We start from the raw sequence: 27,841 nt of genomic DNA on the forward strand, positions 1-27,841 counted from the left end.
AGTGTCCCTCCTCCCAGACAGCCTGCCAGTGTCTGCCGCCTTCTTGGCCACCAGCTGGCTCCCTCATTTCTACAACTGGCCTTGGGACTGTGTGACCCCACCCAGACCAGGACCCCAAAGCCAAGTTTCTGTCTTCCCCCTGGGGACAGCGAGGGCCAGTCTGTCCCCATTCAGCCAAGGTTCCTGGCGGACAGAGGCCATAACCTCACCACCTTCCAGCAGAAAAGGGCTTCTGAAACCCCAAACCAGAGTTGATACTGAAGAAGGGACCTCAGCTAGGCCTCAGGGGCTCCCCCTGACAGGGGGGTGCGGCGTGGCCTGGAGGGCCCCAGGCTTCTCTGGGGAGAGCAGGCTCTTACTTTCTCTTGCAGGGGGATAGAGGGGAGGGGCAGTCGGCCAGGCCTCAGAGTGAAGCTCTTTCCAAGAATCCTCAGGGGCTGGGACGAGAAGTTTCCCCTGATCCAGCGATTCTAAATATGGCAAAGGGAGCAAAAGCACGTGACCCAGGGCCCCACACCAGGGCTGCTGCTGCGGCCGCTGCTTCTCTGGGCCAGAGGCCTATACTGGGGGCTCAGGGTTAGGGATGAGGTCTCAGTGGAGCCTCAGTTTCCCTGTCCACAACAGGAAGGTGGGGCACACTCAGTGAAGGCTCAAGTCCCTTCAGTCTCACTACTCTCCAGAGTAGGGGGGAGGGGAGAGGGCTGAGCCTTCAGCTTAGTTCCAGATTCTTTGAGGATGTCCCTGGAGGGACAGCGGTCGCCAGCACATAGTACAAAATATGAAAAAAATGCCCTCTCTTGGAAGACCAATTAGAAAAAGGCGTTCCCTTTAGCCTGAAAAATTATAAGAAGTTGACCCCTGTGGAAGGACCCACCAGAAACAGGCATCCCTTGTTCTGCGCTGACCGAGCCCTAAGCAGGGCTGGATTTCAGTGCCACCGACGTCTTCTCGGCCAGGCCCCTTGACAATGCACGAGGTGTACAAGGGGGTGGGCAGCCCTGGGGACAGCTCTGACAGCCACCGCAGCCCGGAAAGACCAACCCTACGTGGTACCACGCGGCTCTGCGCTGCTCTCCTGGCCACCACTGACTCATCTAGAGCTGGACACTGACCCAAGAAAGGTCCCCCTCTAGGTCGGGCCCAGCCAGTCAGGTTGCCTTTCTCAGGAATGGAACAAAGAACCACAGAGGAAAGCTGGCAAGGGTGCAAAGAAAAATGGACATGAGGCCGCCGTTCCAGAATCTCATCTCCCCTCCTCCGTTCCGTGAAGCCCCGACGGGCCTCCCTCGGTGATGCCGCGAAGTTCTTCCCTTTCCTGGCAGGAGGGGGTCCTTCGCCTCCACATGCCTGCTTGTCTTGAGCTAGTGTGAGTGGTCTCAGGCCCACTAGGATGTGGAAGGCAGCGTCTTCTGGACCAGGTGTTTAATGAGTCATAGCCTGGTCCTCTCCCACCTGGACCAGCTCCAAACCCTCCCACTCCTTCACGCTGCTTCCCCCCGCCATGCCAGCCAGACTACCTGGCGCGGATACCAGGTGAGGGGGCTGAGCGACATGTCAGGGGTGGGCACAAGGAGGAAGCAGGGGCCATCCCTCTGTTTGGGGCTGGCCGGGCAGCGCTGACTCCTCAAATAAACAGGGAGCGTGGGCTCCCCAGCAGGCCAGCGAGATGCAAGTGAAGTAAGGAGTGGGACACAGGCAGCCTGGCTGCTGAAAGCTCCAACAAGAGAGCCGATGGGAGCCTCCCCCCCTCCACCTGAGCAGCTCCATGCGGATTCGGTGACTCAGTTCTACATTCTGGGCTTGGCATAAGATTTCCTTTGAACGAAGAGCTTTGCTGCTTTTTTAAAAAGTGTGAAATCCACCGACTTACAGGCTCAGGCCCAAGCTCCCAAGCACGGTTGCAAGGACGGCCCTCACCGCCCCACCACCTCACTCCCCACCTCGCAGAGCCCCACCCCGCACTGGACACTGCATTGTCCCAGCTCTATTCCCCCACAAAAGCCAGCAGCTTTTCCCTCCCAGTCTTTGCTCATGCCCTGTCTGCCCATCCTCCAGCGTGGTTGAGTCAGGGGGGAGCCCACCTCAGGCTCCCTGCATTCCCCACCCCTCCCCATGCCCACCTCCATTATCGCAGCGTTCACTTCAACTGGAGCAAAGCTGTTGGCGGAACTACCTCCTCCCACAGACCAAGAGCTGGTTCTTGTCCTTTTCACCTTGAATGCCCCATGTCCAGCTCAGAGTGGGTGCCGGGCGGAAGCTCCCAGAAAGAGCGCACCCCCTAGGCACGGGACCTCAGGCATCACCCACCCCCCAGTGTGCCACCGCCGCCGCCCTGCTGGCCGCTCCTGGCCCGGCATCTCCACCCTCCCTGCAGCAGGTGGGGTGAGAGTGAATCAGGGCAGGCAGCGGCTCCTAGGCCAGCACCAGGGCCTTCCCTCAGGCCCTCGGGGATTCGCGGGGTGTGCACGCTCACGGGGGAGATGGATAATAAGCAAGTAAAGTTCAAAATGTGATCTGCGCCCCACGTTGGGCCCAAAGTTTACTTGGGGCGCCTGGCTGGCTCAGTCGGTGGAGCATGCAACTCTCGATCTTAGGGTGGTGAGTTCGAGCCCCACATTGTGTGTTGAGCTGACCTAAAAAAAATGTGAGATGATGATGGAAAAACATTAAGTGGGTAAAGGAGAGAGGGAACATTGGTATGGGAGCTGGAGACTGTTGTACAGAGAGTGGTTGGGGAAAGCAGCATTGAGAAGGTGACTTTCCAGCAGAGATCCCAAGGAGATGAGCGAGTGAGCCATACGGGTATCTGGGAAAGTAGGGTTCTGAGCAGAGAGAAAAAGCAAGTGTAAAAACCTGAGCCAGAGGGTGCCTCGTATGTTCTAGACCATCGAGAAAGGAGTGCCCCCAAGGGCACCTGGGTGGCTTAGCTGGTTAAGCATCTGCCTTGGGCTCAGGTCATGATCCCAGGGTCCTGGGATCGAGTTCCACAAATGGCTCCCTGTTCAGCAGGGAGCCTGCTTCTCCCCCTCCCACTGCTGCTCCCCCTGTTTATACTCTCTGTGTCAAATAATTAAATAAAATCTTAAAGAAAGAAAGAAAGAAAGACAGACAGACAGACAGACAGAAAGAAAGAGAGAAAGAAAGAGAAGGAAAGAAAAAGAAAGAAAGTGTCCCCAGGGCGGAGTAAGGGAGGGGGCGAGCGGTGGGCAGTGGAGGTGGGAAGTAGATCAGCTGCCAGCTCCCGTGAGGGTTTTGGCTTTCACTCCAAGTGAGATGCAGAGTTCTGGGCAGGGAGTAATGCGGTCTGACTTGCACCTGCAACAGCAAGGGCTATTGAATAGAGAACAGGCAGTGGTGCGGAGCGGGGACGGGGACGGGGTAATGGCATTTGTCCCCCCGGCTGTATGATCCAAGCAAAAGATGCGGGTGACTTGTACTAGGGGGACGGACGTGGCAGGAGGTGAGCAGATACTGACTCTATGTTAGCGCAGAAAGATCTCTTAGAGTGAATCAGTCTCATTTATACAGGGAAACTGAGTCCCAGAGACCTACCCTGTGATGATACCCTAGATCAGAGAGGAAGAGCTGGGCCTGGCACCCAGATTTCCTGATTCCTCGGGTAATATTCTTTTGGTTTCTCCTCTTCCTGTAGGACGACCCAGGCACCTGTCCCTCACTCCCACCTCAGAAATTCCCTCATCTAAGCATCGGGCTGGGGCCTTATCCCTGCCCTTCCTGCTGTATGTGACAGGGTGGCACTGGGTTCAAGGATGGCTCAGGCCTCCAGCTACTTGAGCCTGGACGGGGTCAGGGTCACCCCTAAGAAGCCTTCTGTCCTCTGAATCAGCAGACCTTTGCAAAGGGGGGAGGGGGAGGGAGGGAAGAATCCAAACCAGGGCAGAGCTTTGTCCCCAACACTTGGTTGTCAGCACTCCCGGAGCAGAGAGGGCACCAAGAGCTGACAGGGTGGAACAGGAGATTCAGGGAAGGTCAGGCCCCCTGGGAAGTACAGCCCCCAAGGTTGAGCCCAGCCTGGGAGTGCTGCAGACTCAGCCTCTGAGAATCCCACCCAGTGCGAGGCTTAGGGGGCATGGTGGGGAGAGCTGTTTCAATGCCTTTGCTACCAGTAAGCAAAGCAGTATGCAAACTCATGGGCCACACCTGGGGCAGTTGGTTACAGCTGCCCTGAGAGCCTCGCTCCCCATGGGAAGCCCAAAGCCAGGTCCAGCCAGACTGAATCCAGCAAGACCGACGCCAGTGGGCCCTGACAGCTAGAAAAGGTTTGCTGTATGACCTTGGGCCAGGAGCACAACTTCTCTGGGCCTGTTCCACAGCCGAGGTGGAAGGGTGGTTCGGAGGGTCTCACCTAGGCTGGAAGCCAGAAGTAGGATGCAGACATCCTTTCAGGTCTGCCTTCAATGGAAGAGGCCGCCCGGCCCCTAGTTTCGGCTGATCCAGAGTTCTCTAAGAGCCAGGAGCCTGCTTGGTGGCTCTCTGCCCTTTGCCGGGGCTAGGGGCTGCAGAAAGCAAGGTATAGGGGTGTGGACAGAGCTAGGAACCTAGGTCAGTGGGCTCTCCATCCTGACTCTGCCACCACTCAGCGGAGGCTGTGGGAAGCTGTCTCTGAGTCTGGCTTGACTCCTGAGGAAGGGTATCTGAGGACCCTGTTTTCCGCTCCACGGTGATTTCAGCTTCCCCAGTGGCGAGTGAGGCCCTAGCAGCTCCTGACCGCTGCCAGTCCTGAGGAGCTTGTAGAGTCGGAGGAGAGGATCTTTTACATGTCATTTGCATGGAAAGCCTATCTCCAGAACTCCTCTATAATTGAATAATAATAGCAAGGAGGAGTCACGGTAGACCAAAGAGAAACTTCCAACAGCTTATTAACCACACAAAGGGCGCTGGAGGTCAGCGAAGGGGCTGTACTGCAACTCTCTGGTCCTGACGCCCCCTCCTCTTCTAGCAGAGAGAAAAGGAGGAAGACAGAACCCTTTAAGTATCAGAGCCAAAGGAGCAAGGCTTGAATTCAGCCCTGACCCTGACCTCTGCCAGGCTCAAGAATTCGGCCTTGTCTTGCTGGACCCTGAGCAAGTGAGCTGTCCCTCTCGGGGACTCAGTTTCTTCGTCTATCTAACGGCGCCAGGGATCCCTGGTGCAGCAGTCTGGAGGCAGGGGTCCGGCCCAATGAACCCCGCGCTGAGGGGTTGCAGAAAGGCTTGGGTTCACTTAGGGACACAGGGGAGGCTGACTTCAGGCGGGACTCCTCTGGAGAGGGAGGGGCTCCTGGGAGGAGGGCTCCGGGGGGTCTCCTCCCTCTGCACGGCCCTCTACCCGCTTCCCCCGCAGGGGCCCCTTCGTTTGCGGCCGACGCACGGCCGTTCGGCGCTCGGGGGTCCGCAGGGTCGGCCCCGCCTCCTCGGCGCGGGGAGGGGCTTACCGGAAGGGGGCGGGGCAGTCTGGGGGCGGGCACTGAGGCGGGCGGGGCCCTGGGGTCGTCCCCGGGAGGGGCGGAGCTTCGCCGACACCAGGCGCCGCGCGCAGGAGGGGCGGGGGCGGTGCTGCGGCTCCGGTTACCTCCTTGCGGCCTCCCCCGCCCCGCCGGCTTCTTTTTCCGTTTCCAAATTAACAATTGAAAACACGGCGGCCTGAAAGGCGAGCAGCGGGCCAAGCGGAAAGTGTGAAGGTGCCGCCGCGTCCCGAGGACGGGGGCGGAGAGGGGGGCGCGACACCCTGACTGCCCCGGGGCTCGCCCACCTACCAAAGCCGGATGTGGGCACTGAGCGCCCCAGGGCACAGAGATGCCAAGGCCCCTAAGTCGGGTCCTGGCCTGATCCAGCCCCTCCTACTGTCCTGGCCCAGTGTCTCAGGACCCAGTGCCCGGGCTCCGTCCAGATGGTGCCAGCCCCCGAAGGCGCTGGCGGAGGGGGGGGGGCACCAGGGCTGGGTTACTACTCTCGAGGCTGAGTGCCCAGGAGGGCAGGTGCCAGGCAGCACCCTCATAGCACCGTTCTTAAGGGCTCCCAGAGTCAGCTAGGTTTGCTATGGCCTCCAGCAAGTCATTTCACCTTACAGAGACTCAGTTTCCTCATCTGGAAAATGGGGAGGGAAGATAAAGAGCTGGTTGTGAGGAATAAATGAAATGAGAAGATGCATGACGTTGGCCCACAGCGAACACAGTAGATGGCAGCCATTATCATCTTGCATGGATAATGATGATGATTTTGAGCCATTGTCATCCTTTCACCTCCCTATCCACCAGTGGGGAATACTGGAATTGACTGGTCTTTTCCTCCCCTCATTTCCTCAGGGCCTCCCCCAAAGCCCCACTTAACAGATAAAGAAACCGAGGCCAGGAAGGTCCTCATAAGGGGCTCCAAGTCATTCGTGAGTGAAAAGAACCAGGGCCTGAGCCCAGACCTGACACTCAGGCCTGGACTCCTCTTAGATGAATGGTCCCTGGGGTCAGGGCCCTGGGCATTGGACCCCCCTCGTCAGTGTCGTGAGACCAGGGTTCTGATCCTAGGGCAGCTGGAACAAATGAGTGAGTAATGGAGAAAGTCCCCTGTCCCAGGCATGCAGGAGCATGGACCATTGAGCCAGAGGGTGGACGCCAGGGAAAGGTACAGTTTCTGGTGTCTGATGCCCCCATAATGTCAGCTCCATGAACCCTGTGACTTGATCTATCCTGTTCACCACTGTCTCTCCCACACCTACAACAGGGCTTGGTGCATCCTACGTCATCAATAAATATGTGTTGAGTGAATAAGTGAATGAATGAACGAGCATGTCCCCTCCTATACAGCCGTGGCCTCCCACTCGCCACCAGTGTGAGGTGGTCTTCCTTAGGGAGGTGGGTTTGGGATAAGGCGGCCTTCTCCCCAGTGTGGAGACACAGGGCCATAGAAGCCGGGGGGGGGGGGGGTTGCAGAAAGCAGGAGGAGAAGATACAGGAAGAGATTCCAGAGAGCAGAGTGGAGATCAGCTCTTTCTTCCTAGCCTCCCAGTTCCCACTCCTGTCTGTCCGGGAACTAAGCCCCTTCCCCCTCCCTCCAACCACTTCTTCACTGACTGCCATGATTCTAGCTCCAGTCCACTTCCCTCTGGCTGTCTGAGTGCTCTCTCCCCATTTACAATCCTACAGTGGCTCCTTACTGTGTACCACCTAAACTCCAAGCTCCTCACCCCAGAGCGTGAGGCTGTAAACACACAAGCATCAGCCACACTCCACCCCCCATACCCTGTACATTTCTACCTTGGTGACTTTGTGCTCTCTCCCCTCCTTGGGATGGACCCCCTTCCTCCCCAAGAATCCCTGCTTTACTACAGGAAGCCGTGCTCCCCCAGCCCCTTGGGATTCCTGGCCCCTTCTGGGTAGCCCTGGACTCCCTTGTGCTGAGTCTGTTTCTGCCTCTGTCCATCCCCCACCCACCACCACCTCATTAGGATCCATCCACCAAGGGCAAGGCCAGTTGTGACTCCCCCACATCCCCCAGGCTGGCTGATTAGATGCTCAGACAGTATCTGGGAGGGAACAGGAAGACCCAGGTCACCAGGGCCTTGAGCATCAGTGAGTCAGGATTCTGCCACTATTCTATGAAGCTTCGGGCTCTGGGTAAGGGCATCTTGGGATGGCTGCAGAGGTGGGTAGGTGGAGTGAGGGCCATTGCAAGCCCACCCCAAACACTGGCAGGGCTGGGGAAAGGGTACAGATGGGGACCCACAGACTATTAGTCTAAATATTGAAAAGTTTTAAATCAAGCTAACAAGCTGTTCGATAAAATATGTTCCACCCTTCCTGACACCTACACCTTCGTAACGATCTGGAAGGCCAGGTTTGAATCTAAGATCTTGGACTCTTTGGAGCTGCATGCTGGAATCCAGCAGGGAGGGGGTGCTACCTTCCAGTCCCCAGCCCAGGGTGTGCCCTCTTCTCTTCCCGCACTGGGCTCATCCCTCAGCAGGAGGGGCGTGGGGTACACTCCTGTGGCTGCCCTCACCTGCTCTTCTAGGTGCCATCTCAACTGGCTGCAAACAGCTGCCCTTGGTCCTAGAAGTGCTCATATACTTGGCCCTTGGGATGATGAGCCGGAAAAGAGGCCTGTAGAAGCCCTGAAGGCAGCACAGGGATCTGGGGGCCGGGAGCTGCAGGGTTACCTGGAATGTGTTCTACAATCAGCAGGGCTGTGTAAGGCTCTGGGTTGGTGGTATGCAGAGCCACAGGCTGAGTGGGCGGGATTCTGGGCCCCTACCCTTGAGTCCACCCAGAGCGATGTTGCTTTGATATGTTTTATATATTGTGCTCCTGTGTCACATTTCATCTAAGGAGCCAGATCTAATGTTTAAAACAGTTTGCAAAGCACTAATCTAGCCCCTTCCCTCCTACTGGAACCCACTGGGGTGCCAGTGACCACAGTCAGGTAGCGGATTAGAGCAAATCCAAGGCTCCCGTCTCCTGCCCAGGCGTTGGCCTCCATGAGCACATTTCTGACCTGCAAGACCCACTGCCTGCAACGGACAGGCTGTTGGGAGGTGATGAGTGCCCAGTCCCTTGGTGGGGTTTGAGCAGGCCTGCTGCTGAGGCCCCCTGCCTTGACAGCGGTCTGGACCCTCCACTCAGGTTGCCCAGCTCAGGAGTGGATTGAGAGGCCAGACCAGGCCTGAGAAGGAAAGGGAGTCCTGGTATAAATAACCGTGGGGGGCCGGGATGTTTGGGCCCGTCTCCTGGGCTACGGCTGTGTTTACTGCCCAGCGAGGGGGGGCATAGCCCACACATTTGCCTCCCTGACTTGTAGCCAAATTTCCCCAGGAAGGGGTGGCCCAGGATTAGCCCCAAACACTCCAGCTCTGCACCCCCATGAGGTCCTCCCCCTAACTTTGCCCAACATGGGCCCTAAATCCCCCCCGACATTGCCCCCACCCTTCAGCCCCAAATGCTGCACAACACGGAGTCTCCGTTAGCCCCAAATGGCCCAGCATTTGCCCCCAGAAGTCTCAACTCTGCTCAAATCGTGGGAGGGTGAGGAGCGTGAATATGGCAGGGGAAGGCCCCAAGCAGAAGAGCTGGGTATGTGCCAGGGGTCTGAACTGTGGCCGCTGGGTTGGGGGGGCAGAGACAACCCTCTCCCATGGCCCTGGCCAAGACAGAGGAGGGCTGCAGCCCCCGGATTAGGGGAGTGCAAATCCCTCTTCCCAGCCCAGTGCCCATCCCATGCCTGTCATGTGCAGGGCATTAGATGGCCAGACCCCAGCATGGGTGGGGCAGGCAGGTGCCCTGTTGGTCACACTGCGGCCAGCTCCTTTCCCCAGGAAAAAACCCTCATGCAGGAGGGAAAGGGGGTCCCCTTCCCTGTGGGGGGGCAGCAGCTGTGATCTGCTTGAGCATGGAGTTACAGGGGTTGATATGAGCTGAGTTCCAGCCTGTGGGGCAGCCCAATCCACCAGACACACACTCACTCTGCCCAACTGACTGATGGGTCTTGCTTGAGATACTAAGCTGATATTCACTGAGAGCAGAGGCTCAAGGTCGGGGCTGTGTCTATCAGGGGTCTTAGACAGGTGCCTGGACACCGGAGCTCTAGGCCCATGGCAGCCACTTCCCAGCTGAATGACCTTGGGCAAGTCACTTCTCCTTTCTGCGCCTCAGTGCAAAATAGCGTAACAATATCTTCCTCTAGGGTTGTCTAGGAGAGCTCAGTGGAATGCAGTGAGCGAACATTAATGAAGCCCCACTGTGGGCCAGGCATGGCTCCAAGTGCTTTGTGGACCATCCAGTGGGAGCGGGGGCATCCTTCCCGTGACAGGGTAGCAGTTTGGATCAGAGGCTCAGGGATGTGATGGGCCCTGCCCAAGACCACCCAGAGGGGACCTGAGCCCAGGTCAGCTCTGAGAAAACTTCTTCAGTTATTTATCAGTCCTGGGGACCAACTGAAATTCTTGAGCTAAGCCGCGCTCCAGTCTGGGCTCTGCCACTGACCTAAGTTTAGTCCATGCCCTGTTCTGGGCCTCAGGTTCCCCATCAGTAGCATGACGGGAGAGGGTGAGACCAGTGATTTCCACACTCTATTGAGCTGCAAGACAGGGAGAGGGCAGGGAGGTGGGGCAGGCCGAACCGCCTGGGCTCAGCCCCTTTCTCCAGGGCACCGCACCACTAGCTGGGCCAAATCCTTGGGCGCTCTCACGAGCCTGTTCTAAGGCTGCTATTCTGGGGACCCCTACAGAGCCAAGCCCGTATCCCCAGACCTCCTTGCCCACAGCCTCAGGGCCTGCACCCATTCCCTCTGCTTCCAAGGGCCCCCTCAGCTCAGCCACACACACCTTCCCCCAGGCCAGCCTTTGCATAAGCCGCTCAACTTTCCCTACAGGCAAAGTCCTAGGGCTTCAGGCCAGGTCCAGCCAGGCCTTGGCAGGGTTAGTGGGCAGCTCCAGAGGAGCCGCTCAGGGGGCTGGGCCAGGAAGGGGAAGGTAGAGGGAAAAGGAGGCCAAGTGGATGGCATCCCGGTGGCTTCCTGCCAGAGTTTTCCCCCTTACCATTCTCCTTGTGAGATCCAGAAAGGTGTTTCTAAAATACCAATCTGCCCAAGGTATTCCTGTCTTCAGTTTCTTCCTGGGCTCAGTCTCCTCCAAGAAGTCACTGCTCCTTAGCCTGGCATCCTCGGTTCATGTCCCAGCCTGTTCTCTGCACACCTCCTGCCCCCTCCAGGCTCCCACTCTCCTGACCTCTTGGAGGTCTTTGCAACATGCCATGTTCAGCCTCACCTCTGGGCTTTGCCCATGCTAGTCCCTCTGCCTTGAATGCTGTTCCATGCTCCTTTTTGCCTGGTTGACTCCTACTCCTACTCATGTTGCAGGTCTCCATTTAAACCTCTTCCTCTGCGAAGCCTTCCTAGCCATGCCCAGTTTGGGGCTGGGTTTGGCCTCTGTGCTGGGCTCCTATGGGACTCTGCACCTGCCCAGACCGCTGCCAGCCCCTGGCCCATCTCCCTAGAGACCGAGGGAGGGTCTGATTCACTGCTCTGTCCCCAGCATCTGGGATAGTGGCTAGCCCCAAGGCACTTCCCGTGAAGGCTTCCCGAATGAGAGAGGGTGGAGGACAGGACCATGAACGTCAAAGCTCAACTGGTCCTCATATGGGCTGCGGGCCCGTGAGGGACAGTTACACGTAATACAGTGGGCAAGGACATAGCCCCTAGAACCGGACTTCCGGGCTTTGAATCCTGGCGCTTTACCTACACCCAGGCAAGTTTCTCAACCTCTCTGTGCCTCAGCGTCCTTAGCCGGGAAATGGGCATAGCAGTAGCCCCCTCATCCGGGTGTTGAGGGGAAAAAGTACGAGGCGCCACGGTAAGTTCTCAGAGCAGCTGCCGGTGCCAGGTCAGCCCTCCTGAAACATTTGCTATTAGTATCCCTCTTATCATTGACAGCCCCAGCAGGAGAGGGAGACTGAGGCATGTTGGGGGTGGTGGCCACGGGAGGCCACACAGCAGGAAGGCGGCCTTCCCACCCCAACCCACATCCCCACATAAAAATGTTCGCCCCAGCAGCCCCCCCTCCCCACACTGACTGCGGCCCTGGAGACCTGCTCCCACGAGAGTCCTCGCACGTTCAGCCTGAAACTGCCACCCTCCTGGGCGCTCAGCACCTCCGGGCTGTGTGACAAAGGCACGTGTGTCAGTGTCCTCCTCTGTGCCACGGGGTGATAACAGTACCCAGCTCCCAGGGCTCTCGGAAGGACGGAATGAAGTAGTATACGGAAAACATCTGGCACCATCCCCGGTGTAGACCAGACCGTGAATGTTCTCAGCGCATGACAAACTCGGTTAGAACTCGGATCCTGGCTCCCGGTAAGTGCACTGTGGTGTGGGGGGGGGGGGGGCTGAGGAGAGGAACTGCCCTCTGGTCCGTGCGCTCTTGCGTGGCTTGTACGCCGCCCCCTTGCTCGGCAGTGTCCCTCCCTCAGGGCTCAAACCAGTACAGGCCCGAGCGTGGTGAGGGGCCCAGGACCCCGCAAGAGAGGGCGGTAAGAACACGAAGAGTGCAATAAGCCCTCTGTTCTTCGCAGTTTGTAGCAGGAAGTGTCATTCCACACAGAACGAAGCCGGGGCCTCAGAGAGACTGAGCCACCTGCCTGGGGTCACACAGCCTTTAGGGAGCAGAGGCGGGAGCTGAACCCCAGCCGCTGACTCCTGCTCCAGTGCTCCTCTAACTGAGGGGTGAGCCCTGATTCTGGCTGACCCTATCCCCACCCACCCCGGGGCCGGTCTTGGCTAGAGCCCTGGGCTGGTCTTCACTGCTCTCTGGGACTGACAGGGCCTGAGACCCAGGAGGAGTAGATAAAGAGACTGAGTGCTCTTTCCATGCCCCTAATCCTTCCATCCGCACCTGGACCCTTCTGGCAGCTCCAGCTCCAGGGAGGAGGCAGGGAGGTGCCCAGACTCAAGGATTTCACGCACCGGTAAAATTTCCAAAAAATACTTGGGGACTGGTTGTCAACTTTTTATTTTGCCAAGTAAGGACATTTGGAAAAAAAAAATTCCCAGCCCCATCATTTCATAAAAGAAAGGACGTAATCTCAGACTAAAAGTCCTTTAAATGGAATAAATTTAGCTTTAGGAAAAAGTCACCACATTGTGCTTATTTCCCTCGATTTTGCCTTAGGCCACTGAAAACCACATGGGTCTGCTGACATTTCTGAGAACCAGTCAGAGCTCGGGCTTGGGAGACACACAGACATGGGTCCGAATCCTGCCTCCAGCATGGACAAGCGGTGTACTTGGGTGCACGTTATTTCCCCTCCCTGAGCTTCACTTTCTGGTCTGCATAATGGGAACAATAATAGTGTTTGCAAAATGCTAGCTCCTGCGGAGAACTCAGGCAGGCCCTGGCTCCCAGCCAGGGGCACCTCCCTGTCCTGTCCCTGCCTCTGCCTCCCCATTGCCCACAGGGCCAAGCCCACCTCCATAACTTGATGATCCAGGACAGGGTAGGTAGAGGAAGAGAGTTCCAGCTCAAAGCCTTTGCTCTCGCTGTTGCCTCCAAGTGGAGCGCGCTCGGGATAAAAATCACGAGAGCCTGCAGCTCAGTGCCCGCCCACAGAGAACCGGGGGTCCTTTCTCCAATTTCCCTCTAGTTGGCAAAACCCTTCTCATCCTTATACCCGGCCTCAACGCCACCGTCATTCCCTGGCTCAGCAAACATTTACAGATTACCAACCACATGCCAAGCACTGTGCCCAACCCCCACCTCCCAGACCTCACAGTCCAATGCAGGAGAGCACAGAAGAACGCACAGGGCGGGGAGAGCCGGGCTCTGGGGAAGGGCCCCCAGTGGGGCCTGGGGTGGGGTTGGGCGGGGAGTGAGTCCAAGAAGAGGTGGTGCTCCCGGTGAGAAGGGAAGGATGGATAGGAGTTCACTAGATGATGGATAGGCCAGGCGAGGGAGTGTCAGGCCGCAGGAAACGCACAGAGAGCTTTAAACAGCACATTTTGGGGACACTACAAGTTGCTTCTTAGGTAACAAAAGATGCTTGAGGGGTGCCTGGGTGGCGCAGTCGGTTAAGCGGCTGCTTTCAGCTCAGGTCACGATCCCAGGGTCCTGGAATCGAGCCCCACGTTAGGCTGTCTGCTCAGCCAGGAGCCTGCTTCTCCCTTTCCTCCCTGCTTATGCTCTCTCTCGCTATCTCTGTCTCTGTCTCTGTCTCTCTCTCTCTCAAATAAATAAACAAAACCTTTAAAAAACACCAACAAAGGATGCTTGAGGGAGGGGGTTCCTGACTTGGCCAGTGAGGGGTATGGGAGTCACTGCCGGGGCACTGGGGAAGCAGAGGTTGGAGGGAGAGGCTGAGTTTGAGGTGCCCACGGGATGAGGGGGCAAGGTGTTCACAGGAAGCTCAGGGATGAAACTGCAGAGGGCAGGCTGTCATCCCAGAGGGGACCTCCAGGGTCACAGGACCGCATGAGCCTGCCCCCCCATACACACACAAAAACTCTGTACAGTGAGGAGGACACAGGACAGAGCCCCAAGGAACCCCAACAGTCAATGGGCAGAAAGAGAGAGAGCCAGAGAGGCCGACTGAGGAGAGTCAAGGCAAGGCCCAATGGGCTTAGACCCTCAGGGGCAGCATGGCAGCATCCTCGGGAACCCCGTCCTGGGTTTGAATCCTCCCTCTACACCTTACCAGCTATGTTGACCTGGGGCCTTCATTCCCCTATCTGTAAAACAGGGCTGATTTATTTTCTACAGCAAGGAAAATAAAGGGCAGAGGGGAGGGCGCCGACATCCTGGGGCGGCCTCCAGCGCACCCCCAGGCTGCACCTCCCTCCCGCTGCTGGGCCCCGGGCCACACTTTCCTCCCCTCCTCTGTCTCCCCCACCAGACTGCCAGCAATCCCCAGAAGGTGGAAAATTAGACGAGTGAGGAAGTCAGGGGTGGAATGCCAAGGGAGGCATTCCTCGGTCCCGGGCGACTCCAGCACAACCCTTGTCTACTGAGGGGGCCCGTGTGTGCTGTGTCCTTGGGCAATCAGGTCCTTTCTTCTGGCCTCAGTTTCCCCATGTGTGCAAAGAACCCACGGCTCTGCTTGAGCTCCGAGGCCTTTCTGGCTCTGAGGCTCTGCAGCAGGGAGGGTAGAAAGTCCTATTTCTGCCCCAGGAGAGGAAATCGCACAGGGGTCCGGGTCCCCATTATGCCCAGGGATTGGTCCCTCCGGAAGAGGATGGCAGCCGGGCCAAGGAGGGCAGGAGCAGAGGCGCCCGGGATTGTGCTGACGAAGCTGTTCCTTCTCCCCTCCTTTGCTCCCTGCCCCCTCCCCTCCCAGGGGACAGCCAAGCCCAGCAAAAAATAAACCCAAAGACGGTGACCTGGGGAGGCCTGAGGCTCTCAGAGAGGAGTGGCAGGGAAGGAAGGGTGGCAGCGAGGCAGCCTGTGACCACCCCCCTAAAGCCAAAGGGTACCTGGTCTGATCCCTCTCCCCCACCCCCCAGGCTCAGCTCAGAGGGAACAAGCTCTATCTACTCTCCATCCTCACCCCTGTGAAGGAGGGGTGCCAGTTGCTTGACAGGGATAATGAGCAGAGTAAATCTTGTCCAGCTCAGCTAGACATGGGTCCCCAAGTTTTGGGAAGAGTACCCCAGGGAATTTCACTCTACCTCCTGCTTAGTGGGCAGTCCTTCCTGCTGTCTGACCTTCATCCCTTATGCTTCAGTGGGAATCATGCTCCATTTATCTCCAGCAAGCTTTCCCCCTTTCCCACCTCCCTGGCCTGGATGTCCGAGGAGTCTCAGGAGAAAGTACTCCCCCCCCCCCCCAGCTCCAGATTTTGCTGCAGAGATTGGGGAGGGCCCCTAGGTCAGAGATCCCACTCCACCCACTGTTCCCCAATCTCCAAGAAGGAAGGAAGAGGGAAGGAATTGCTGAGCTCCTGCTCCCTTGGCCTCCCTCCCTCAGGCGCTGCCCACAGATTCCCAGCCCAATTAGTCTGCTGCCTGGGGCTGCCCCTCCCATTCCTTCCTCACCTCCCCCCCAGGTGCCAACCCCCAGGGCACACAGATCCTGCCCTAGGGACAGAGTTGCCCAGAAAGCCTGGAGTCCTAGGGGCACTTAATGGGGGTCCCAGAGGTCTGACCAGCACCCTCTCCCTAGCCCGTCAGAGCCCCAGCTGGGGGCAGGCAGCCTCCCGAGGGCCCTTCCAAGTGCTCCCAGTCCTCTGAAGGGCCCAGGGAGAAGGTGCTGGAGACTCCCTTGCCCACCCCGCCACTGCCTTCCTGCAAAACTCAAGGTCTGCACAGGGGCTCCCTATGCTCCTTCACAGTCACTCTGTGCCCAGCAGCCTGAATGGTCCACGCTCCTATTTAGCCCCATCTTACAGAGCGGGAGAGTGAGGCTCGGGGATTGGGGTGGAATGTGGGTGGGTACCTTCCCAGCACGTGTTGAGATCTCTGCATCTCCTTTGGGATTCCCTGTCCCCGTTCCCCAGGATGATATGCTCGGGAGAAAGTGGGGTATCGCCCTCCTCTCTCAGGGGTCCCCAGCTGTCCCCCTGAGCACCGTGGGGCCAGGCTTGCTGCAGGTTTGACCACGAGGCCCACACCCCGGCCGTGCCGTGACGCTGCCACATACACCCTCCCCCCCCACATAGACACGCTCACCCCCACCCCCAAGGGCTCTCTGCCAGGGGCTGGGAGAGGACGCAGGAGAGACCAGGGGCCGGGCAGGAGTCCCAGGTGGGGTGCAGGCCTGGTCTGTCTCCCTGTGCCCCCCAGGTCTGGTACAGAGCAGCCTAGGGACCCAGATTGGAGTCCTGGCACCACTGATCACTAGCTGTGTGGCCTCGCACACGTGGGTGGCATCCCCTTCCTCACCTTCCTCAAATGTGCACTGAGGATCACACGGGGCCTGCCCTCCGCACTGGCTGTGGGTTAGATGAGGGACTGCAAGGCCGGACCCGCAGAGAGCTCCCCCCCACCCGCAGTCACGCTGGGCTCTGCGCTCGGCCAGGACACGGTCAGACCCTCCCCAGGCAGGAGGACAGTGAAAGTGACAGCGACAGAACCACCCCGTGCCAGCGCCGGTGGCTGCCGCCCGTGCCCGGCACAGCGCCCCCGCTTTAACCCCCTCGCCCCAACTATGCCCGCTTTCAGGTAACAAAATCGAAGCTCAGAGAGGTTTAGTCACTTGCCCAAGGACACATAACTGCTCAGGGTGGGACCAGAAGTGAACCCAAATCTGTCAGACTCAGATCTCATGCTCTTAACCGGCTGTGGGGCAGCCTCTGGGGGGATGACAAGTGCCCCCCTCTTTCTCCACCCCAGCCCCACAACTCCCACACTCGGGGTGTTAGGGAGGGGCTGCCCCTGAATTCCCTGCTGGGACCCCCATGGGTGTGGTGCCAGGGAGGAAGGGCGATGAGCCGCTCCGAGTCCGAGTCCGGGGAAGCTCACTGCGTGGCCTCCTTGGGGGGCAGGGGCAGGGCCTTGCCCGCTCTGCAGAGCCTTCCTTTCTCCTGCTCCCCAGGAGGTTTCAGCTCCGCGACTGGCTCCGAGACCTTAAATTAATCCCCCACTCAAAGTGCTGCCATCAGCCCAAGCGTAATCACCTCTTCAAACACGCCTGGCTCCAACATTCCGAGAATATAGGTTTCCGCAGCAATAGGGACTAAAGTCAGACATTCAGCAGGGCTTCCTCAATGGAAGGAATGAATGTACTATGGAGCTGGGGTGGGGTAGCAACGAGAAGTCTAACCTGCTCCAGTGACCCCAAAGGAAAACTCGGGCAGGAGGGCGCAAAGAGGCCTAAGGGGCAGGGAGAGGGACAGAAGAAAGCATAGAAAGCTTTCTTAGCAGACCATAGCCGACCATAGCAGAATGGTCTTTCCATTCGCCCCCTCCTCACAATACAGACCAAACAAAAGAATGAACACTGAAAACAGAAGCACCAAAAATCTGGGTCACACTCCAAGACTTTCCCCATCGTAAGGCCAAGTTCCTGGGGTGTTAGCCTTCACCATCAGCTGAGAACAGACCTAAAGTCCTGACCTGGGAGTCCGAAGGACTGGGGTCCTGGCACCGTGGACCACCGATCTGCCAGATGTGAGCTGGGACAGGTATCTGCCCCTCTCCGTGCCTCAGTGGACCCAGCAGCACACTGCAGCCCTGGGCAGAAGGGTCCCAGGGGGATCCTTCAGGGAAAGCAAAGGCCAGCCGAATTCTAGGAGGCCAGCTACCCTGCTCCCACGTGGCCCTGAGGCAGCCCTCCCAGGTGGACATGCAGGTCAACATAGGCCTATTAAGGGCAGCCCTGCTGGTGTGGACAGGTGGAGGCAAGAAACTCAGGGAAGGGGGTCAACTCTCTTCTGTCCTAGGGGTCTGGGCTGGGGCTGCAGGCCCAGGGGTGAGTCTCTGAAGTCAGTGGAAAGGTGGGGGCAGCTCTGCATTACATTTCCTTTCACTGGATGAATGCTGCTGGTGCTTCTGTGACACCCATGGCCACGTGTGTCAGGGCTGTAGTGAGTGTGTGCATGAGACGGACAGCTGAGTGTGCAGCAGGGACGTGTGTGTATGTGTGCGAAGCCGAGTACAGCACAAGTATGACCGCTTTGGGCGAGACTGGGCAATTGCCGTCCAATCTCACCAACTCTTCTCCCTGCCCACCCCCTGCTGCCTGGGTGCTGGGTGCTGGGTGCTGCGTGCTGGGTGCTGCGTGCTGGGTGCTGGGGACAGAGAAACAAATGACACAGGAGCGCTGCTCCTGCCGGGCCTGCGGCTGGGGCGCCGGCTGAGGCCAAGCGCTGAGTCACACCTAGCTCTCAGGAGGCTCCTCAGGGACCTCTCCTGAGCCTCAGTCTCCCCATCTGTCAAACGAGGAGGATAGTGGCACCTGCCTGGGGGAGGTGGTTTGCGGAGAGCGCCGCGCACGGCGCACAGCTGCCGCTCCAGAGATTTCTGTTCCAAGGGCAGGAGCCCCCCAGGCAGCTGCGGGGAGCCGGGGTGGGGGGTGGGGGGGGGGAGGGGACGTCCCAGATAGGGAGTCAGGAGTCTTGGGGTCTGGTTCCGCATCTGCTTCTGATTCACTGTGTGACTTGGGTCCCCAGAGCCTTCGTTTTCTTATACGCAAAATGGGCTGTCCAAATGTTGAGGACCCACCTCGTGGGGACGCCTGAGGGCTCCGGGCCTCCTTTGCGGGGTTGATTTCCAACCCAGCGAGCCATCTTTCTCAGACTCTGGGCAGGGTGGGAGCTTGGAAGCCTCCCGGGTTGGGAGTCTGCGGGCCCCAGGAGCTGCCGCCACGTCCTCCCCTCCCCATTCCCACAGCTTCTGACCCCAGGGACAAGGCTGAGGAGGATGTTTACAGAGTGTAGACCTTCACACAGAGAAAGTGCTGGGCAGCTGGGGGCTGGAAGCAGCCAGAGTCTCACAGTGGCTCACGGAAAATGGCGGGTAATGACCTTGCCCTGTATCAGCCCCTTTCAGCCCTTGGTCTTCAAAAGGGACGCTGGGGGGCAGGGGGGCTTTGAGAGGGTGCAGCAGGAAGTGAGCCTTCTCCCCCACCCCACCCCCCTCACCGAGGGCTCACGAAGCAGGATGGGCTGTGGTGTGGTATTTCTCAAAATTCAGAGAGCTGGGCCTATGAAGGGTTGAGGGCTTGATCAAAGACTGGGATGCTGAGGAGGGATTGGGGTTTGGTGACACGACCAGGGGTCCACAGAGAGGTGAGAGGGCTCAGAGAGGGGCCGGCGATCCCGCCTTCTGGACCTCAATAAGGAGAAGACGGGAGTCGGCGGTGCCCCCTTCCCAGAGCCCACAGCTGGCGGGGAAGGAGAGACAGAATCCAGGCTGGTCCTCTGGGCAATCCCCCAAACGTCGGTACCAGAAAAGGTACAGGTTGTGCAGGGACCTCACTGGCAGGTGTGAGGCTGGCGTCCCCTGGGGTGAAGAGACCCAGCTCGCCCCAGTTCCCTCCTTCCTGAGCCCTACTCTTCCAGGCTTTCCTGCCGGATCTCTCCTGCTAGGGCCTGAGTCTCTGGGGAGGGGGTGCTGGCTAACTGTGTGCCCTGGGACCCCTGCACCTGGGCCACCTCTGATCACCTGCCGTGGAGGTGGGAGAGGATTGGACCCAAAGTGCAGCAGGAGGGCTAGGAGTCCACCAGCAGGAAGCACTTCCTGGCAAGAACAGCCAAGACCCTACAGAAGTGACTGAGAAGCCCCACATCTGGAGCGCCTCGAGAACAGCAGAAGCCTCCTGTCTGGCCCCCTCCGCCAGCCCCAGGAATAACACCCATCTTTCACACTCAGACAGGCCCTTGCAGCGCACCCAGCTCTTTCCCACCCATTACCTCATCTGAGAGGGAGGCCCACAAGGTTGGGGTTTCCACGCACTTTTACAGCCGAGACATCTAAAAGCTCAGAGAGGCCCAGAGATCAATCCAGGATCACACAGCACCCAAGAGGTGGAACTTCCGACCCCTCGCTCCATTTGATCTCTAAGCCAGAGGATCGATTCCCCGAGATCCTAACCCTCTGGACGTTTTCCCACCGCTTTTCCTCCCCCAGAGCTCCTGAGAAGCCTCATCGCTGGGCTCCCGGGGACAAGTGGTCAGAGCAAGCATGCCCCTGGCCAGGGCATTCCTGGCATCCGGAAAGGGCAGGATGTGGGGCAAAGGTACCAGCAGATTTAGCTCCTGGAGAGGAAGGAGAGGCCCTTCCAGAGCAGGCGAAGACAGCAGCTGGCTGGGCGACACAAGGCGGGTCCTTCACCTCCGGTGACCCCCGTGGGGGCTGAGAAGCCAGGCCTCAGGATGAAAGACCCCCTCCTCAGAGGCCTACTGCTTTCCCCGGGGCCCAGTCTTGCCTTGGAAGAGTCATCTCCCAAGAGGAGCCCATGGAAGTCACAGCCGCTCTCCACGAAGTGTCTCAGCCTCCTTGGGCACCCGGGGCCACATGTGGGCACCTCGGCCACCCTTAATTATCAGTCCTCTGCTGCTCTCACCTGACTCCGCTGTCCCTTGTACTGTCATCTCTCCAACAATCCTCTCTGTGGCGAAAAATATTCATCCTGGACCCTCCCGATTGGCACTGGGGGTGGGGCTACTCCTAACAGTTGATCCTGACCCTAAGTCTGACCCGGTGTCCTGACAAACTCCCCTCTGCTCCCGGCCTAGCCCGGCGGGAGTCTCTACACCGAGTCAACGCTGCCACTCCCGGGAGCCTACTGGCTGAGAGCGTTCTCTTCCTCCACCCTCCCTGCGGCCAGGGGGCTCTTTGGCCAGCATTTTCCTCCCCTTCAGCTCTGAAATTCTGCAGGCCCCGTTAGGATGGGGCAGAGGCAGGCAGAAAGACAGACCAAAAGACAGGTAGACAGACAAGTAGAAGATTAAGACAGTCAGATGGACAGGCAGATGGACAGACGGACAGACAGGCACACCTAGGGATGCCTGTGCCAGGGAGGAATGGAAACAGACAAGCAGAAGGACCGCTTAACAGTGAGAGGGGGAGACGAACAGACAGGCCAACTCGCACACAGGTGGAAATTCCAGCAGGGGGACAGCCAGACAAGGCAGAAAAACTTTCCGACAGTCAGGTGGACAGGCAAGGGGGCCACCCAGGAGACCCCAAGACCAGAGGGCCCTCTCTGAAGGCAGCAAGAAGGGATTAATATTGGTACATTTTCCAGGGACAGGAGGTCTTTCTCGGGCACCTTCCGGGCGTCCCAGAGCCAGGCCCAGCCCTTCAACTGATATCCGCGGGGCCTCTCATGTTCCCGGCTGGGCCAGGCCGTCCCCCAAGACTGAGCTCTAGGCTGCCAAAATTGACTCTTTACATCCAAGAGGGGTCAGTGTTTTTGAAAGTTGTAGGAGCCTAGTAAGGGGGAGGAGGGGGCCCGCAGCATCAGTGTTTCCAAACCGACCTGCTCTCCTCTTTCTTTTTCCCCAGGGTGCCCAGAGCCAGGCCTGGTGCAGCAGCCAGTGAGCTGGGCAGGCTAGCGGGCCCAGCCACGGGGCAGGCAGGGCAGGCAGGGCAGCCCGCTGCTGCTGCCACTGGCGAGTAGAGGGTGGAGGAGAGGCTGGGTGAAGACAGACAGTCACACAGCACACACGAGTGTCAGGGCTCAGGTGGCTCATGGGGACCCCCAAACCCCTACAATGGGGGGTCAACCCAGACTGGGGTGGAGGCCATCCCTGTAGAGGGCCATCTCCAAGGCGAGCCCAGGTGGGAGCCCACTGTAGCAACAAAGTTGGGGAGATGTTGACAGAAAGTGTGTGGGGGCCAGTGGGTCCCCTTTGTGTCTGGGGCACAAGGAGACGGAGGCAGGGAAGAGGAAGGGGGACCCCACTGTAGTGGCTCCGGACTTCAGAGGGGATGGGGGACTGGCTGTGGAGAGTACCTGGGACAGAGAAGTAGGGGTTGGCAATCAGGATGAAAATAGTTGAGGTGGGGAGGTTAGGAGCGAGGTCAAGCAGGGGTCAGGACCCGGGGATCAGGGTTAAGGTCAGGCTGGGGATCAGAAATCGGGCTCAGGCCCGGGGGTGGGCGAGAGGAGGGTCGGCCGTGGGAATGGGGGGCAGGGGGCGGAGCCAAGGCGGCCCGGTGGCCGCGGGGGAGCCCAGGCTCTGGCAGGGGCGGCGCCGGGGCCCGAGCGCGGGGGCGCGGCAAGGGGCGCGGGGTCGCAAACTCACATGAAGACGTGGTAGACGAAGGCCCAGCCGCGCGGTCGCTCCAGCACGTTGTAGACCCAGTTCTGCAGGCGGCGGTAGCGCTTGTGCGCGGCCGAGGAGCGCTGGCCGCAGGCGGAGCCCGAGCCCGAGCCCGGCCCAGGGAGGGGCGCGCCCGGCGGTAGGGGGCTGCCCAGGAGGCCGAGGCGGCGCGGGGAGCCGCCCCCGCCCGCCTCGCCCCGCTCGCTCTGCACGGCCGTGAGCGCCACCAGCTCCGCGCGGGGGGCGTCCCCGGGCGGGGGGGCCAGGCCGAGACGGCGCGGGGGGGCCTCGGCCATGGGCGGCGCCGGGCGAGGGGTGGGGGGGCGCCGGGGCCCGGCTACGGTCCGGGGCGGGCGCGCGCGGGGCGCTCAGCGGCGCATGGCTCGGACCCGGGCCTGGCGGGGGCGGCCCGGGGCGGGCGCGGGCGGCGGGGGCTAGGGGCCGGGCCGGGGCGGCGCGGGGGCCGGGGGCGGGCGCGCGGAGCCTGGGGGCCGCCGGAGCCCGCACTGACCGCCCGCTTCCCCGGCGACTGGGGCGGCTCTTTCCGACTCCAACTCTCTTATTACGCGCTCCATGCCGCTCGCCTTTCCACCTGCCTCAGGCGCGCCGCTCACATGTCATCCTCCCCCGCCCCGCCCCTCCCCCGCCGCCCCCGCCCGCCCCGCGGCCGCCTTCCCAAATCGGGAGGGAGCGAGCAGGCGGGCGCGGCGAGGCGGAGGGGGCGCGCGGAGCAGGCGGCGGGGCTGGGCGCACCGGCCGCGCGGGCCGCCGAGTCGGTGCCGGGACCCGACCGCGTGGCGGCGGCCCCCGGGGGCTGGCCGCGTGCAAGTGGCGCGCACTCTGCGGCGAGGGGCTGCCGGGACCCGAAGGCCGGGCTGGGGTGGGACGCCTCGTGTGGGGTTGCGGAAAGTGGAGAGTGGGGTGGGGAGTTGTGGCCGCGGCCGTGGACGGGACTCCGCGTCCCGTGGAGTTTAGGTGTGAGTGGCTGCAGAAGTGCGTGCTCCGCGCGTGCAGAGCGGGTGGCTGTGGGCGCGCGGTGACGGGACTGAGTCCGTGCAGGTGCGTGGCGTGGACACTGTGTGGATAGGTGTGAAGATGAGTGTGCACGGTCCAGGCCCCGCTGGGTGGTGGCGGTGGAAGCGAGGAGGTGTGCCGCGACGCCGGGTCGTGCCCTTAGTGCGCTGGGCGGCGTGTGTAAGCGTGCCGGGGCTCCGTGTGGCTACCTGCAAGGCCTGCTGTCCACGCGCCGCCGAGCTGTGCCGGTGTGCTGCACGGTGGACCCGGGTGTGTTTTCTCTTTGCTCCCACCCACCCCCACGTCTGAGCTGGCCTTCTTCGGGTTGGGGGAAGAGCCCCCCAGGCCGGCCACCTCGCCCCAGAGTCTCCTTGGAATGAGGGGCCTGCTCCGCGCCACCTCAGTCTGAACCGCTCCCTAGCCTCCGGGGTCAGGGTCAGGGCACGTGGGTGTTGGGAGGTGAGCTCTGAACCAGCGCGGCGGGCTGGACGACTTTCTCCCCAGAGGCCCGCAGAATCCCACCCAAAACCGGGAGACTCTTTCCCACGCACTGCCTCTCCAGCTGGAAAGTTCCTGGCGCCTGACCTCCTCTCTCTAGCAGTAGGGGGCGGCCCTTTCGTTCCCTTTAGCCCTCTCGGCCCTGCACAGAGCGGTAATTTGGGTTTCCCGATCCTCCTTCCCTCTTCCCCTGAGGGAAGCTTCGGCCACACCAGCCGCTCCCTCCGCAGGCCCTGCCCCAGGGGGAAGGCTTCCGCTGCAAACTCTTCTCGTTCCTCCGGGAGTCTCTCGGGGGACGGAGCCGAGCGGGAGGGGCGGGGCAGGGGGCGGGAAGGCGAGCTCGATTCTCAGCTGTCAGCAAAGGCAGCATTGATCTGCTGAGCGCCCGTGGGGGAGGGAGGGAGGCAGATCTGCGGGCGGCGGGGAGGGGGTGCAGGGACCTGGGGGGGTCCCCAAGGGACCCGCTGACCCGGATGGCGACCCTTTTCCCTCTGCATAACAAGGGGTGCCTTCTGGGGTCAGACCTGAATCTTTCCTGCTGCTCTAGGCTCCAGGCATGCCCAGGGCCAGAGCCTGATACCTCTGGGCAGGTTATGCCCCGACCTCACTGGTAGCTGGGGAAGGTTTCCGGACCCCAGGGCCCAGCTACAGATGCAGTGCCTGGGCTGGGCTAACCCATCCGCTCCCTGTGGACTAAAGCCAGCAGCCCCCAGACGGGGTACCGCCCTCCGGACTCTGTGGGACTGTGTCTAGGCTTCATCAATCGGGGGTCCTGGAGGGTGGGATTGAGGTCTGGGAACTTGAATGGTAGGGGGAAAGAAAAGCAGTTGTAAGGGATTTGGGGGCTTTTTGAGGCTCTTCCCTTACCAGCACCCAGAATATCTGAAATTGGGTCTGTTCTTGGAAATGTGAACCTTACGCTTAGTATCTCTTCCCATTTGGGGGACTGAAAAAGTCTCTTCCTTTCTTAATGAGGAGAGGGCCCCTCATCATTACCCCCCTCATAGGTAGCAGGAAAAGGGAGGAGACCATGGTTGCAGCTGGAGGGATGGAAGTCAGATCTCAGGAAGGACTTTCACAGGACCCAGAGGCCTGTTTCTCCTGCAGGTGTGTGTGTGACGAGCGGAGGGACAGGCCCACTGCTTTTTAAAGTGGAAAGACACGAGACTCTTCTTAAGGGGTGAGGGGAATGGAGAAGACGGTCCTTGAAGCCCATAAGCAGTTTATTGGGGGGGGGGTGCATGCACACACACGGGGACTGGAGGAAGCAGAGGAGAAAGTCCAGTTCAGAGAGGACAGGTGGCCCTTCCGAGGGTCACCCGGTGGCCTTCCTGCCCCATCCGGATTCCCAGGACATGACTGGGAGGACGGACTTTCCCCACTGCAGCCTTTAGTGACTAAGACACTTTTCTGAGCAAACAGCTGTCTCAGGCTCTCTCAGTCTGCCTCCCTGCTGCAGGGGTGTGTGGGGGGTGGGGAGTTGTGGTTTCCCACCCTCCTCCCTCACTCCCTCTCTCCCACCTGTTTCCCGCACCCCACCCTCAGCAGCTTCTTTCCCACCCTCCAGCCCCTGAATCTGTCCCTGGTGACCCTGCCAGAATGGTTCCACTCTGCCCAGACTCACTGTGCCACCCGGGCAGAGCCCTTCCCCACTCTGGGCTTCAGTTTGCCCATCTGTACAAGAGGCAGGGGCAGGGCTCCAGGATCTCCTGTAGTTCAGCACTGTCACCACCATCCATCAATGGAGCAAGTATTGATTGAGAAGAAGGGTGGGGAGGGGGGGCTCCCATTTGCGGGGCACCAACTGGTTGCCAGGCCCTGCCTCGTCTGGGACAGAGAGAAGCCACTTGCATGTGTGGAAGCGGAGGCTCAGAGAGGTACAGGGAATCACTGAAGGGTACAGAGCCTGTGGTAACCCCAGAACTGTCCGTGACCTATCCTCCCTGCTGGCTGGCACCTGCCTACTGTGCCCTGGGATCCTGGGATCAATGCTGGGGGCTGAGGGGACTGCAGATGGCCCGATCTTGTTCTCTAGGACTCTCTCCTGCCAGGTCTGTAAGCGTTCGGGCCTAGAAGTGGCTGGGACCTGGGTCCCAGGGCCAGACTCAAGCCTGTCATTGACTGTAACAGCCACCAGGGTGACCTCAGTCAACCAAAGGTGCAGATCCCTTTCTTGAAGCGGGAAGGGGGTTTTAAGTCAGTGGTTCTCAGGCTTCTTTAGCAGTGGAGTGGTGAGGCAGCGCCCAACGTGTAAAAAACATTAAAACAGACGTGCTCTGCTTGAATTGGGGTTGAGGAGAGGGGTCAAGTTTCCACCCACCAGACCTCCTACTTTTCCCTCTCCACATCCCAGAACCCCCCTGGGTTTTTCTTACAGCTCTCCGGGCTGTGAGAGTTCAGATGAGGGAAGAGTCTCCATTGGCAAGGTCCCAAGAAGGGAACAGAGGGGTGGAGGGCTCGGGGAGGTGCAAAGAAGTATAGTCAGTAACGCCTGCAGCCCCTGGGCTGAGGTCCGGGCTAAATGCTGAGCCTTGGGCAGGGTGCTTTATCTGCACTGTCTTATTTCAGCACCCTAACAACCCTGTGATGTACTGCTGCTTACGCCCCCATTTTCCAGACAAGAAGACTGAGGCTAGGGAAGAGACTTGCCTAATCTAGCTCTCTACCCCTGTGCTGTAGTGTGTGTGTGTGTGTGTGTGTGTGTGTGTGTGTGTGTGTAGGTGGGATGTGGGGATGGGGAAGAAGTTATAGAGCAAGGGGGAGGAAGGGTAAGCTTGGCAAGGGGGACACCAGGGATCTTGAATGCTAAGCCGCAGGGTCCCATTTGGCCTGATAGGAAACAGTGTGGCCAAGGCCTTAGCCTGGGCATGCTGCGGAGGCTGGGGCTCTGCAGGACAGGACTCAGGAGTGGGGGAGTTAAAGCGTCATAATTCAGGGAGGCTGGCAGTACCAGGGGCGGAAAGAGCACTGAACCACAAGTCATGCTTGGGCTTCCTGTCTCCTCCTCTGGACTAGCTGGTGACCTTGGGCAAGTCATTCCACATTCGCCCCACCTTCCCCAGCTATCAGGAAGACTGAATGCATGAACAAGTCATGATCGTGCAGGGAGCTGTACACATGTGAACCGGTCATCCTACTGCTCTTCGATAGGTGGGCGGTGTGGGTGGACAGGGGAGTGCTGTGGGAAGTCCCTAGTCCTAGCAGCTCTTCTCAATCTGGAAAGGCTTCCTTGGAGCAGGGGTTCGGAGTGCAGGGTGCTCCTGGGGTGGTGGTGTCACATGCATTATTTACCTCTAGGGCTCCACTCCACTGTAAGCAGGAGGAGGAAGTATAAGAGAAGGATCCGGCCTGCCTCCGGTCCCAGTGAGGCCAGAGAGAACAAGGGACGTAGGCCAACCCAGCAGGTGGGAGGTCCTGGAGGGGCCAAAGGAGTTTCTCTCCCCCCAGATCTCCAGGTGCCACTGACCTGTCCCCAGCCCAGACCACACAGGCCTTCTGGGCCGGTGAGCTCAGAGCCACAGGAAGTGGGGAGGGACCGGTGTCACTGAGCTCAGCGAAAGTGAACCCCCATTGATCCTCAGGGCTGGAGGGGGGCCCACAAAGAGGAGACACTGAGGGAGAAGGGGGTGTGGAATTGAAAGTCAAAACCATCCCTTCTCTTGTGGCTCCTCCTCTGCCTTTGGGATTCTTCCTCCTTGACCCCCAACTCCTGGAAGACCATGCAGAAGGTGCCACGACTACTTGCAGGTGTGCTGGTAGGCTCCACGTTCTCAGTGAGAGCAGCTGGGACAGCCATGTTGGTTGGAAGATGAGGAGGAAGGACATTTCTGAGTTGCTGAGAGTGCAGTGGAAGAAAGTCTCCCTGATCCCTGCTCCACTGGTGGGGGAAGCTTGGACAAGGGCTCAGAGAAGGAGATGATGTTAGCGGGAGGGACTGCAGATCGAGTTGCAGAGAATGGGCTTCAGAAAAGGGGTAAGACCTGATAAGGGAGATAGGGGTCCAGGGAGGAGAATGGGGGCTCACAAGGAAGACTGGGGGCTCAATGATGGGTGGGAGGCCCAGAGAGTGGGACTTCCAGGTTGAACTTGATTGAACACATACTGAAGTCCCTCTCTTCCCTGAAATATTAGCTATATACAAGATAAACG

At 59.6% G+C, this 27,841-nt stretch overlaps 1 protein-coding gene across 1 annotated transcript in view; it reads right to left on the reverse strand.

Annotated features, from left to right (window-relative positions):
• Positions 1-22,476, reverse strand: part of KCNQ4 (potassium voltage-gated channel subfamily Q member 4) — a 53,025-nt gene extending 30,549 nt beyond the window's left edge. The window contains exon 1 of the mRNA XM_026498373.2: positions 22,163-22,476. Coding sequence (XP_026354158.2) covers positions 22,163-22,476 — 314 coding nt within the window. The remainder of the gene's footprint in view (positions 1-22,162) is intronic.
• Positions 22,477-27,841: the final 5,365 nt, after the last annotated feature.

The sequence above is a fragment of the Ursus arctos genome, unplaced genomic scaffold, assembly GCF_023065955.2.
Source record: "Ursus arctos isolate Adak ecotype North America unplaced genomic scaffold, UrsArc2.0 scaffold_12, whole genome shotgun sequence".
In the NCBI taxonomy this organism is placed as follows: Eukaryota; Metazoa; Chordata; class Mammalia; order Carnivora; family Ursidae; genus Ursus; species Ursus arctos.